The sequence below is a fragment of the Cebidichthys violaceus genome, unplaced genomic scaffold (genome assembly GCF_023349555.1).
Source record: "Cebidichthys violaceus isolate CVI_PGR_0920_01 unplaced genomic scaffold, fCebVio1.0.p SCAF_10, whole genome shotgun sequence".
Classification (NCBI taxonomy): Eukaryota; Metazoa; Chordata; class Actinopteri; order Perciformes; family Stichaeidae; genus Cebidichthys; species Cebidichthys violaceus.
In genome coordinates, this window is record NW_027176263.1 from 4,629,350 (window position 1) to 4,641,668 (window position 12,319).

The 12,319-nt window shown below is 41.9% G+C and overlaps 2 protein-coding genes across 20 annotated transcripts in view; both read right to left on the reverse strand.

Annotated features, from left to right (window-relative positions):
* Positions 1–3,758, reverse strand: part of kcnma1a (potassium large conductance calcium-activated channel, subfamily M, alpha member 1a) — a 133,188-nt gene extending 129,430 nt beyond the window's left edge. For all 15 annotated transcript variants that reach the window (XM_068721427.1, XM_068721493.1, XM_068721410.1 and 12 more), the window contains exon 1: positions 2,562–3,758. In XM_068721427.1, the coding sequence (XP_068577528.1) occupies positions 2,562–2,852 (291 nt within the window). In that variant the 5' untranslated portion in view covers positions 2,853–3,758. The remainder of the gene's footprint in view (positions 1–2,561) is intronic.
* A 4,143-nt stretch (positions 3,759–7,901) lies between these two features.
* dlg5a (discs, large homolog 5a (Drosophila)) overlaps positions 7,902–12,319 on the reverse strand; it is a 33,625-nt gene continuing 29,207 nt past the window's right edge. For all 5 annotated transcript variants that reach the window (XM_068721568.1, XM_068721550.1, XM_068721541.1 and 2 more), the window contains 4 exons: positions 11,085–11,212; positions 10,741–10,850; positions 10,131–10,240; positions 7,902–10,017 (listed from right to left, as the gene is read on the reverse strand). In XM_068721568.1, coding sequence (XP_068577669.1) covers positions 9,914–10,017; positions 10,131–10,240; positions 10,741–10,850; positions 11,085–11,212 — 452 coding nt within the window. In that variant the 3' untranslated portion in view covers positions 7,902–9,913. The remainder of the gene's footprint in view (positions 10,018–10,130; positions 10,241–10,740; positions 10,851–11,084; positions 11,213–12,319) is intronic.

Sequence of the window (12,319 nt, forward strand, 5' to 3'; positions counted from 1 at the left end):
ACCCAGCAGATAAATGGTGCCATAAATGTTGCCATTACTAGTGTTAAAAAAAGAAAATCAATGTGGGTTTGGTGGGTTTATTTCTTTTTATGTTGCTTTTTTAGTCCACCCGGTAGACAGCACCAGAACTATAAAACAGCTGTGTTCTAATACGATTGTCCTGTCTTGTTTTAGAAAGATAAAATAGTAATAAGAAGATTATACTCGGTTATCATCAGACTTCTGTCTTTTAACAGTCCAGAAGTCTCAAAAAGTTGCATTGCACTTTTTTCTTTGCTGCATCCACTTATCTCATTCCTTCCTCCAGCATGATGTATATGACCCATGACCTCTCCCTTATAATCCTGACAGAGAAGAGGACCATTTAAAAGAATTAGGACACAGCTGTGTGTCAATGACAGAGCACAGGAGGACACCATGCAATGCAACACCCCCTCTCAAACCCTTCTGACACCCTCACACCCCCTGTTTCCACTTCCTCCTGTGTCTCTCTCAGAGTTTCCACCTCCATTTCCTTGCCTCCGATTCCAGGTTCCCAGTACTGCCAGTAGAAAGCCCACCGCCTCTCAACGCCAACTATGCATCCTGTTTCTGACACATGCCAACTTAGCCGGCCGCGCTAGTCAGCTGAACAGAGATCCAGTTTCCCCTTCTTAATACTCCTAACAAGCCTTTTCCCTCTGCAGCCAAGTGTCAAGCCAACCAAAGTCACCTAACGGGACGGCTCTGCCTTTCCACGCACAGCAACACAGCAGCACAGGGAGGGAGTGCAAACTGAAACGTGCTTTCATTTTATTCCAGTTTCTCCTCTTTTGCAAGAGATGAGATGCAACCAGATACCCACCAGCAGTCACAAGATGGATACCTCATTATAATTGCATAGTTTACTTCCATCACTTTCCTAGCAAGACTGTTAGAAGTATGCAGGATGGCATATGGTTGGATGCCATCTCTGATACTGGGATTCATGAGCGTAACAAACTGACATGAGGCCGACAGCCAAGTAATAACCTAACAGGCAGAGTTATCTCTCAATGTAAATAGGAGCTGTTTAGACGGGACAATTTTTTGTATCCCCGAGGCCTATTCTAAATCTGATATCATGTAAATGTCAACTTGTGTTTTTCAATATGCAGCCAAAAGCCGGGCTGGACAATCTGTGTTTTTTCACGTCCTATCCAAAATCTAGATCCATCACAGCTTAATTGAACATATCTGTTATGGGATTTATTTGTGTGGGGCTGGGAGATATGATTGAATTCAATGGCTTTAAGCAGAGCAATGGAGGCTATTTTCTGCTGTTTTTGTCAGTTAAGCTGATGACTCTATGCCCTGTCTTCCACCTGTCATAATACCAAACAAAAATGGGCAGAAAAGGGCCAAGGCCACCAAAAGGACATGGGAGACGAGCAGCAGGAGGGGCACGGCTCATCTACTTGAATTGGACATAACCCAAACACATCAAAAGGATGAGGGAGCTCACCGTTGCTCCCTCCTACTTCCAGCCATCATTGTCACTCCATCCTCTTTTCAACCCCTTTGTGCTTAATGCTGATGACAGACTCACACTGGCACAGCACTTGCCATTACCTGATTTTTTTTTTTTGTATAAAACATTCTCATTCTAAGCGAGAAAAAGAACAGACCATGTTTCGCACACTCTAAGCAACATTACCCTCTGTTCAGCCAGGGGACCACTTGCACTATACACAAGTGTGTGAGTCATGTATGAAGCAGGCTTTAATACACACGTGAATCAGCCATGATTCATCGCTGAAGCAGGCCACCCCAAGCAAAGTAATGGGCAGTCACCCTTTTTCATCCCATTTCTATGTCAGTCCTGCAGACGAGTTACTTTCATCATTCTGCAAAGATATTCAATGTGCAGCAAAAACACATTACAGCAACCTCTGATTGGAAACATTTAAAAAGGTGAATAACAGACAGCGAGAAGAAATGATGTTTCCATGGACTGTATTTTGCAGAGTTGTTGCATACTATGAAAGCGACAGCCTTGATGTCATTGGGTCTGCATTTAAAGTCCCAATGGACTTCATCAGGTCTCACGGGTGGAATGTTACCCTGGTACATGAGACTAATGCGTGCCCCCCCCCAAACGTCTATTTCCACCCTAGAAATCAAGAGGTGGTGTGCCATGAGGATGGGCTACTATGATGCACGTTGAAGCAAAGCAAAATCAAATGAAGGAGCTGCTCTCCTCTCATCCCACACCCGCATCTGTCATGCAACACCACCCCCTTCATTCAAGAGTGGGAGTTGGTAAACACAGCCAACGGATAACAACAATCGTATTCAAGGGATGCATTCATTATAAAAAGGCAGTGCTGCAGTTGGCACTGGATATCCGTTTGGTGGGTGCAGATTATGAGGAAGCCATCGAAGTGGCATGTCATGTTCACAATGCAGGTCGTTACAGAACAAGAAGTCAGGTCACATTTATTGTTTTTAAAAGCACAGTATGTGCTTTAGTGGTTTTGTGTGAGACGTTCAAAGAGATTTCCACATCTACAAAGTGACAGTGGGCAAACTAGCGGCCATACCTTGTGTTTGACGTTGCAGTGGCAGCAAACGGTCCACATATATTTGAGTGTCCTCCACAGCAGGATGATGAAGAGACCCCCAAAAAACGTCACCATGGAGGAGGCGAGGAATGCCCACCACATGCGCTGTCCATTATTGTCGCAGGGCACCTCGGACGAGAACGGGATGACAACGTCTTCCATCTTGGATATTAAGATTGAAGAGCCCGGATTTATATTATTATTGATATTGCTTGTCCTCATAGAGCTGTCGCTTCCATGGGGAACGGTGCCACCTGCCTCAGCTAGCATTTAGGAGCCTTGGAGAGCCTGTGCCAGCGTCCCCAGCCCCACTCACCAGCCATATTGCTCGAGACAAAAAAAAAAAAAAAAAAAAAAAAACTCTTTGCTGTAAATTGTGCTCACCCACCCGATGTAGTCTCTTTCTATAGTTTAGCAGCCTATGAATCGTTTATTCGTGACAGCGTGAGGCATCGCACACGCGAACCTGACCAAAATAGCGGGTCGGTGTCCCTTGGACAGAGGCATTTAAATCCGCAATATTGACGAATGTTAACCGCGTCTCAGTCCGAGGGGTTTTCTGGCTCTTTCACGCCAAAAGCCATGGTGAAGACGGCGTCGTTTGCAGCCGTCGACGCTGCCAATGATACGTTGAGTTGTAGTAAACACAACCAGTGAGAAATGTTCGCAGCCTGTTCTCGGCGAGGCGACTTCTCTAGCCGTCTTCCATTCACGGGATTCTGTCGATAAGCAGGCGGTGAATTCGATCGATCGATTTCACTTTCTTTACGCGTCAATCGACTGTGAACGGGTGGCAACAAAAAGAAAAAAAGAAAAGAAAAAAACGATAAAAAAAGATAATTTAATTCTACAATTTGGTTGACCGTCTGTGCAGCGATGAATACTACATAATCTTGCGGGTGTTTTCGTTGTCAATTCTGCGTAAAAAGGACGAGCGCTCGGGTGGATGTCACTGTCTCCATTCGATCCCCCGCAGCCCTGGCACGGAGCGGCCAGCTGAGAGAGAGCGCCTGTCAGATCCGCTCCAGAGGAGAGCGGGCAGATTTACAGGTAGGAGGGCGGAGCGACGCGCTTATAATAAAGATAGACAGAGGGCAGTGATACTGCGACGATGTTTATTCCAAATGCCGACCGGTCTGCGCAGACCTCGGTCTACAATTGCGCCTTTGCGTCTTTGATGCGCGCCAATGAGTGACGCACGTCGCAACAAAAAAAAACGAGGAGGCTGTGGAAAGCAAGCTATATCTATCAGTGATGCATTTAAGAATTACAGCAGCCTATATAAACATCACAGGAAATGATGAGTCCCCATAGGAAATGTCGTGATGACAGTGTGGATACAAAACGACTGTAAAGTGAGGTTACTCTTCATTGACTCCAACACTGTCAGTCGCTGTAGAGATCCTATTGCACTGACTTTTCATTAAGGATAGTGCTGCCCTTGTTCAATTACTGCGTCTGTGGCTTGTCACCCATAGATAATGGGCGTCCCATGTTTTCATTTTGAGAAATGGATTTAAATAAAAGGCCTCACACACATACCCACACGTAAACACACAGGGTGCTTGTCATGAATTACAGTAATATCCTCACACTTTTAGCTCACATATTAGGTCAAAAACAGGTGTGAATTGGTGATGACGGTGAAGCATGACTAGCAGTGGTTTATGCCCCTCAAGTAGTCAGCCAGACCAAAGGATATGGGGAAACAGCTGGCACGGGGCCCCTGAATAACCACTGAACCATGTGCGCCAGACCAGGCAGGTGCACACAGCCACCTGTGTCACAGGGCCCCAGACTTCTTGGAGATTGTTTGCAATAAACCCTCAATAATCTGTCCACAAGGCTCTAGGATCTAATGTATCACCAATATCAGCAACTATTTAAGTATACTTATAAATTACCTAATAAATGTCCCATAAATGTGGAATTATTATTATTTCTCAAGCACAGATCATTTGGAAAGCAAACATGCCGAAGTAAGGTGTGGCGAAGACATGTGATTTATGTTCTGTGATGGTAATTTATTGTCTAGGAAATAGTAGCGCTTCTACAGAAATAGCTTCTGTAACAGAATACTTTAACATGGGAGGGGGGGCGAACTGTAAAAGACCAAAGACAAGGAAATCTGTAAATTATAGCACGTCAGAGTTATGAGTGTCTATGCAAGCATTTCGACTTTGACAGGTCAACACTGCTGTCCACCAGATTTACCGAATAAAAATAAACTCAGATGCAACAAGTATTGAATGTTTGTAACATGATCCATAATTTCATCCACATCATTTACATCCAATTTGCTTCAGAATGACCCTGCAGCCAAACACCAAGATTAAAATCAAAAAGTGTAAACTTCGGTTTTATCTTGAATAACTATTAGAATGGGCCATGTAAAGCAGCTCTGAAGATGTCCTCCTGCTGGTAAAATGGTGAACTGGTCACATTAAGCACAAACGATGCTGCTCTACAGCAGTGTCATGGAGCACCTACCTCCATTTTTAATTTTTCAAGCACTGCAACATTTTAATGAGAAAATTACATTCATGCTAGAACCAAGGTGAAACTAGTCAGGAATTATTAAAGGATATAGATCCAATGCCTCATGAGTATGGGAGTTTTACCAATGCTCATCTTTATTCAATAAATCCTGTTATTTTCAGGGAACAAGTGAGGTGTAAATCATAGGTTAACAGAGAGCTTCTCTCGAGAGCAATAATGTAAATTCATGTTGCTCATCCACACATAATTTACAAACATATTGGCACATCATTCATGCTGTAAACAACAGGGAATCTTACTCCATACATACTCTGTGAACAAGCCTATTGAGATCCAACTTCCACAGCAACAATACGCTCCGAGAGAGGTCACAGAAAGTGAGAGCATCAGCAACACATGCTACATACGTTGTGTGTCATAATAAATCTTGTTGGCGTTTATTGCTGGCTGCAGAAGCAGGGACTTAAATTGATCATCCCCCATGAAAGGCCAGCTGTTGGGCGAGCGGTTCTTGTGGGCCAGCAGAACTTTAACCGGAGGGTCTCAGTGCTGACAGATGAGGAGATTAACACGAGAGCAGTCAGGTGGTAATCCCACAGGACATTTTGAGATGCTGATGAGGTAATGTGCTGGTGAACCAGCAGAAGGCTGAACTGGACAAACTCATCCCATCATGCACTCAGAGATGGGAAAGGCCACGGCTTGCCAGTGTGGACTACAAAGATCCTTTGCTGTCAGACGTGAGACTTCTCAAGTTCAGTTGAGCTGTCAGCAGCTGTCTTGAAACAGACACCTCACCAGGAGAGCTGGAGACCCTAGCCCTTTCTAAAACAGGGAAGAGGGTACTTGGAGGACATTAAGAATAGGAGCACGATATAGCAGACCTGAACCTAAAGCATAGTGAAGAAATGAGTGACCCAAACCTTGAGCAACATTCTCTGGAGAGCATTGACAAGCATGAACAATTAGGCCTTGGTAGCAGGCAGTTTGAGACATTGGTGGATGTTTTGGAGACATTGGGTGCTCTCTTGCACCAATGAACCCCGACAGGCAGCTGGAGGGTAATCCTCCCACTGTGCAAAGTGACGTCATTGGCTGGAGGACCATGTGGCCCCCTGATGCAGCGCTCGGAGGAAACAACCTTGGGCTAAAGGCGCCCAATCAACCAACAAGATCTGGTGTAGCTACAGGCTGTCCAACTGCATGGAAAACAACTCTCATAGAACATTGCAGAATTAGAAGTTTTTCTTGGAGTGTAGACCGAGTATGTGTTCATCATGTTCCTAAGCCTGGGCACATGTTCATCAGCCTCATAAGAGTTCCATTAAGAGTGTAAGTTTAGGAGTAAAAAGCTTAGTGTAACTCAAGTGATCACGTGACTGACATGCTGAGAAGGAATAGCCAATACAAGACAATGATTCATGGTAAATCTGCCATATTTTTTTTTATTTTTTTAGGAAAAATCCATATCAGATGATGCATTTTTTTCCACCAAAAACAGAAAAAGGTTCTTTGTATTTGTGTGAATTGCCTCATATTTCCAGTAGGAATGAAAATGTGTGTATTAGTAGAAAAATAAACTGGAGCCAGGAAATAATTCTGCTGCTGACAACATTCATCAGACAGATCATATGATAAGGAGAATTAAGCAGAATATTGGTAGTTTTGAAAATAAAGTATTCATGGCCAGTGATTGCAAACAAAATAAAGCTTTATGGGTCTTGTTTGTAACCCTAAAAAAGGTGAAAAAAGCGAAGTAACATGCTATCAAGTGTTCAGTTCAAATAAGGCTAAAACTGCTATGCATTGAATTACACATATTCCTTCATTCATCACCAGTGATATTTTGTACAATCACTGCAGAGCATGTGTGAGGAGATGGGTGCTCACACATCTCTGTACTGCAGACATCTGTGCTCTACTCTTAACCAGTTTAAGAGAGTATGATCACAATAAGACTACCTGATTAAATAAAGTAACTTAAGTGACTCAGATATTAGATTCAAAGATATCTTAGGATCAAGATAATCACCAAAATCCTTTTGGGGCACGTTGGTCTCAATGTTATAGTGTGAAGACAGCACACGTTGACCTGTCACCGTCAAAAAGCTTGATGTATGATTCTAGTGCTACTGAGGGGAAAGAAATGGAGCCACAGCGCTTAAAAAGTGAATATAAACCCAGGAATGCAGCCGCTTGTTTAATGCTGAAGCAAGGCCACATCTTTATCGCCCTCGCTCTCTCTGATATGCTGGCAGATATTGTCACACTACCTTATCTCAATTCAGAAAGTGAAGGCTATTTCATCTGCCCGCTTTTTCATTTACTGCTGCTTTCAGCAAAATGGATTCACTTTCATCCTTATAGGCCACATCTCTGAAGGACACTGTCACATTTCAGCGAAACATTTGCAGAAAATTTGCTCTCAGCACTGCTTTCTTCTTCATCTTGAAAACATAATCTAAATAAAAAGGCGGAGACAGAATTATCTCACTTTTCAAACCTATATTGGTTAACCTATAACCTATATACCTGTATATTAGTAACACTTTATAACACCGCTGGTTCATATAGTCTCCTGACATTTATCATGTAGTTCCTCTTAACTTAAGTGAAATATCAATAGCCTACAAATAAAATACTTACCAGTTCCTACTGCTACTAAAATGTAGGTACAGCGGTGGGTAACAATTGGGAATTTTGAGGAAAGAAGAAATTATTTTACAATGTCAGAAAAATACACTATAGCTTACAGTAAGTACTGTACTAAAATGTCACTCAACAGGGTGTGGGAGAAATAAATCTCAGACTTAGTCCGTATTGTGATAGAGAAAATGAGTTTTATTCTCATGTTAATGTCTCAACATACAAATCACATTCTTTTTAATAAAAGAAAAGTTCATCAGTACCTGGCATCTACAGTAGACTCTTTCTAAAAATACAACAATTTCACGTTGCATCCCGCTCTACCATATGCTATCTACTCAGAAAAATAGTAACATTACAGTTGGCTTCTGCTTACTCTTTCAGCCCAATAGTCAAACTTGTGGACCAATTTTCCTTTGAAAAACTGTGCAAGAATAGATCCCTTTTTAATAATTCAAATAAGAAGTGATCCTTTTTTTCCAATTAAGAATAAAAGGCCATCAATGAAATGTAAGGAACTGATGTGACAGATAAAAACGTGAATTAGTTACAGAAGAAATTATAGTACCTATTCGTAGTCTACTGGAAACCTAGGAACAGTTATGTTTAAGGTTAACAGATAAACAAGTGCAAAACAGAAATATAAGGATAAAGTTGCCTTAGTGGATTTTGGCACAATAAGATACAGGATATTGTTTTGAGGAAGGGCAGAATATTTGTTGCCTCCTGAATAAAAAATACAATTAAATAACAATGAAAAGTCACTAACATTTAAACAGATCAGAGGAAAATCCTTTAAGATATTACCCTGCAAATTTTGCTTCATAGTGTCTCTTTTAATGAGTACATCGACAAGTGACTGATAACCAACCACAAAAAACAAAAATAAATTCTTTAAAAAACATGCTAATACCTGCTAAGACATGACTTGACCGCCAGACGTTCCTAGGCGTATGAACTAGTAAAAATACATGTAATATATATTTATATATATTTGTTTCTTTTTTCCAGATGTATCTGCATACTGTATATGTTATACTCTATATTGTTAAATATATGTTAAAGAGATAGAATGATAGTTACACAGTGGTCTGTCTAGCCCTGGAGTGCATTCTGAGGAGTTAACCCGTTGGCCGCCGCTTTGGCCTCCCCTCAAAACCTCACCATTGTCACGCGCTCTACGCTGTACTGGTCTAAAATCAGCCCCTAAAATCATCTAGTCTGCCACGGGTGAAATGATGCATTGAATCTGGAAGAGACACTTTCAAAAGTCCTCTCAATGTTCTGGCTACGTGACCAGGGGATGGTTTCAGATCAGTGTTGTTCTCCAAAGGCACTTCCGAAAGGCCCATAAACTGTCCGCCCACCCAGCTGCTATAGAAACACAATGCATAGAGCAAACATCGATGCGTTTGAGTTTTCATGGCCGTCACCGCTGGCAGTCAGGTTCAGTGAGACCACGGCTACATACTTCAGGTGGTTTGATGCTTTTGCACTTTTGTGATGAAACACCACGAGGAATGTGATGTCTGATCCTGGCATTCCATTTCTATAGTGTCGTATTCATTCTAGCAAACAACCATGATTCAAATTAAATTGTCATTACAATTGTGAACAGTCTCTCTCTCTCTCACACTCACTCACTCACACTCACACACACACACACACACACACACACACACACACACTTTGTTGTCAGTCGTCATCAAAATGGGTGCATATTTGTAGAAAAACCATTAATGTAATTTGGTACATGGGAGGGTTAGGGGCTGGCTGAACTTCATTAGTGTCGAGGTTGGAGTACACGGGGGGGGGGGGGGGGGGGAGACACGACGACGACGACGATGACGACGACACACACACACACACGCATTCAAGCATATATTGAACACCAATAGTCAGAATCATCTTTTCACTGTAAACGGACGCCTATAATGCAGCATTACAAATACACCACCAGAAACCCTTAGGGAAGACTGACTGAACTTTTAACGTCAAGATCCAGTGCTACTAACCCGCTCCGGAGCACACTATAAATCAAGACAAAGACAAAATAAAAAAAATATCAATAATTTACATAACTAGCTCACTGTAGTGTACCTATTGGTATAGTGTTGAAAGGGTTAATTAGTGTTTGGGGAATGGAGATGAAAGCTGCAGCTTGCTGTAGTGGCAGCTGGTTTCCTCTAGGGGCAGCCGAGTGGAGTCCACAGGACTTTACTTTGTTCTTGATCAACTATAGTGATGATCTGAGTGCAAATGTAAGGGAGGGTGCCGCCTTGGACAATACCTGAAAACGGGAAACAGAAAGGGAACGTTCATTACAACTCAAATAAAGTTCTGACTGACACATAACAGGCATTTTGTTTTGTGGTCCATGTCGTTTTTTGATTGTATACGAACCTGTGAAGAACTTGCTGTACTCTTGCTCTATCTTCTGTGCACTTTCAAATTGCTCCTTGGAATGTTTTTGAGATACTTTGTCCCGCAGATAAACCGGATCTTTCTGCTCCCTGAGAAAAAAAATAATAATCCCTAATGTTCCTCTAATTTGGATTGTGTCTAATAAAGCTTTCAATCATACAGAATCATACAATGTCTGATGAATCCTGGCAAGACATGCATAAAATACAACAAATACGGAGTGAAGAAGGGATATAAGGGAGACTTTATTTTGAAAAGAAAGAACAGCTGTTTGGGATTATGTTTGAGTTTGTGGTGGGATGGAGTGCTTTGACAGATGCACCAAAGGGTTCATGGTGGGATGGAGAGTGTGAAGGCTTACCCTGCACCATCCACTCATCCACTCATCCACTCATCCATCCATCATATACACACACACACACACACACACACACACACACACACACACACACACACACACACACACACACACACACACACACACACACACACACACACACACACACACACACACACACACACACACACACACACACACGGTGGGGGAGTCATCAGGACAGTGCATGTGGTTCAAAGAAATGCTACTTACTTGATCTGCTTTGCGTTTTTGTAGCGGACGAAGACAACAATTGGATAAATGTGAACGCTGTGGAGCCTTTCGATGGCATGCGGGGCAATGTCGAGCAAGCAGTGACAGCCCTATATCAGAAAGAAGAAAGAAAACACGACCAACAACTTCAACTCTCTGTTTCAAAAGGCTTGACAACAATTGACACTTGCCGTTATGAGCAGGAATCTTTTCTCTTTTTGTTAATCGCCATCTAAGATTAAAGCGCTGCGATAGTGATATCTTATCTTGAGCAGAGATTAAAGACATTAAATCTACTTCATCTTTCCTGATAAAATTTCATGAGAAAGAAAAGCACTTTATACCTTATCGGTTATTTCCTTTATAGAAGCAACAGTGGTCACATCAAAATGGCCGCTCCTGCGCTTGTAGTCAATGAAGAGGCAGTCTTTGACGCCCCGCTCAATGGCTTGCTGGGATGCCTTCATCACCTCTGAAGACATGACAGAAAGAGTTCATATGAAATCAGTACAAACCCTCCCATTTCTTCAACCCTTAAGGCTTATTCAAGATGCAGAAACGTCCAACAGTTTTTAAGAATGTAGACGCACTATTAGGCTTTTTTCAATTAGCGATCGGATATGTATTGACAATTAAAGGGATGATCAATGACTGGTTGTTCCTACACTAATATTAATGTGATTTTAACTACCGTAGGCTATCATCAGAAGTAAGATGTTGTTAAAATAATGTCTAGAATCTGCACCCTACTGTACATTTAGAGAGGTCCGCCAGTGAATTTTAAATCCTTAATAACAAACCAGTTTGCCTCTTTTCCATTGATCTGACACCATGCATCTCCGCTCTTCATATGACTGCTCACCAATCTTTGCTCAACTCCTTTTTTTTTTTTTTTCATTTGCAAAAGTTGTGGATCGTACCTGGTACTTTTTTTAAACCACCTCAAGTGAGCTGAGCCGGGACTAGAAGGAGGAGTTAAAACACTGCAGACCACTGGTTGGTCAGAGATAATCATCACCAGTATCGACACTTGTGGGTCATAGGACATTGTGTACAAACCCGTTATTTTTAAACAGCCAAGCTACCCAAGAGACGACAAGTTTGCATTGCACTGGTTATCTAAATGAACAAAACCAACGGGATTTGTCCATTGGATTTTGAGATTATTGCAGAAAATAAACTCTGTGGCAAACAAAAGTTTTTTTCAGAAAGATAATCTTCACAAATGAACATTGTTTTTATGATTTTTGAAGCTTGAATACAGTCGCAAAAAGCTAATGTCAGCTAATGCTGACTAGTCGGCCTGATGATGTTTAATATCCCCCCAATCTCATTTAGCCACAACCTTTTTTAAGACAAATAAAATACGTAAGTAAATACCTCACTCTTGAATTTGAGTAGATTATTTTACGTCATAGAACAACAGTTAAAATATCTTAGCTTGTGTTAACCACGGACCTTATTCTAGGCATCTAACCAAAGTAGGCATATAACTAAGCTTTCCATGTTGGCATTTCACGAGCATGCTGTGACATAACTACCCCCTCCTACTCCCGCTGCCCCTGGCGAGTGAATAGTC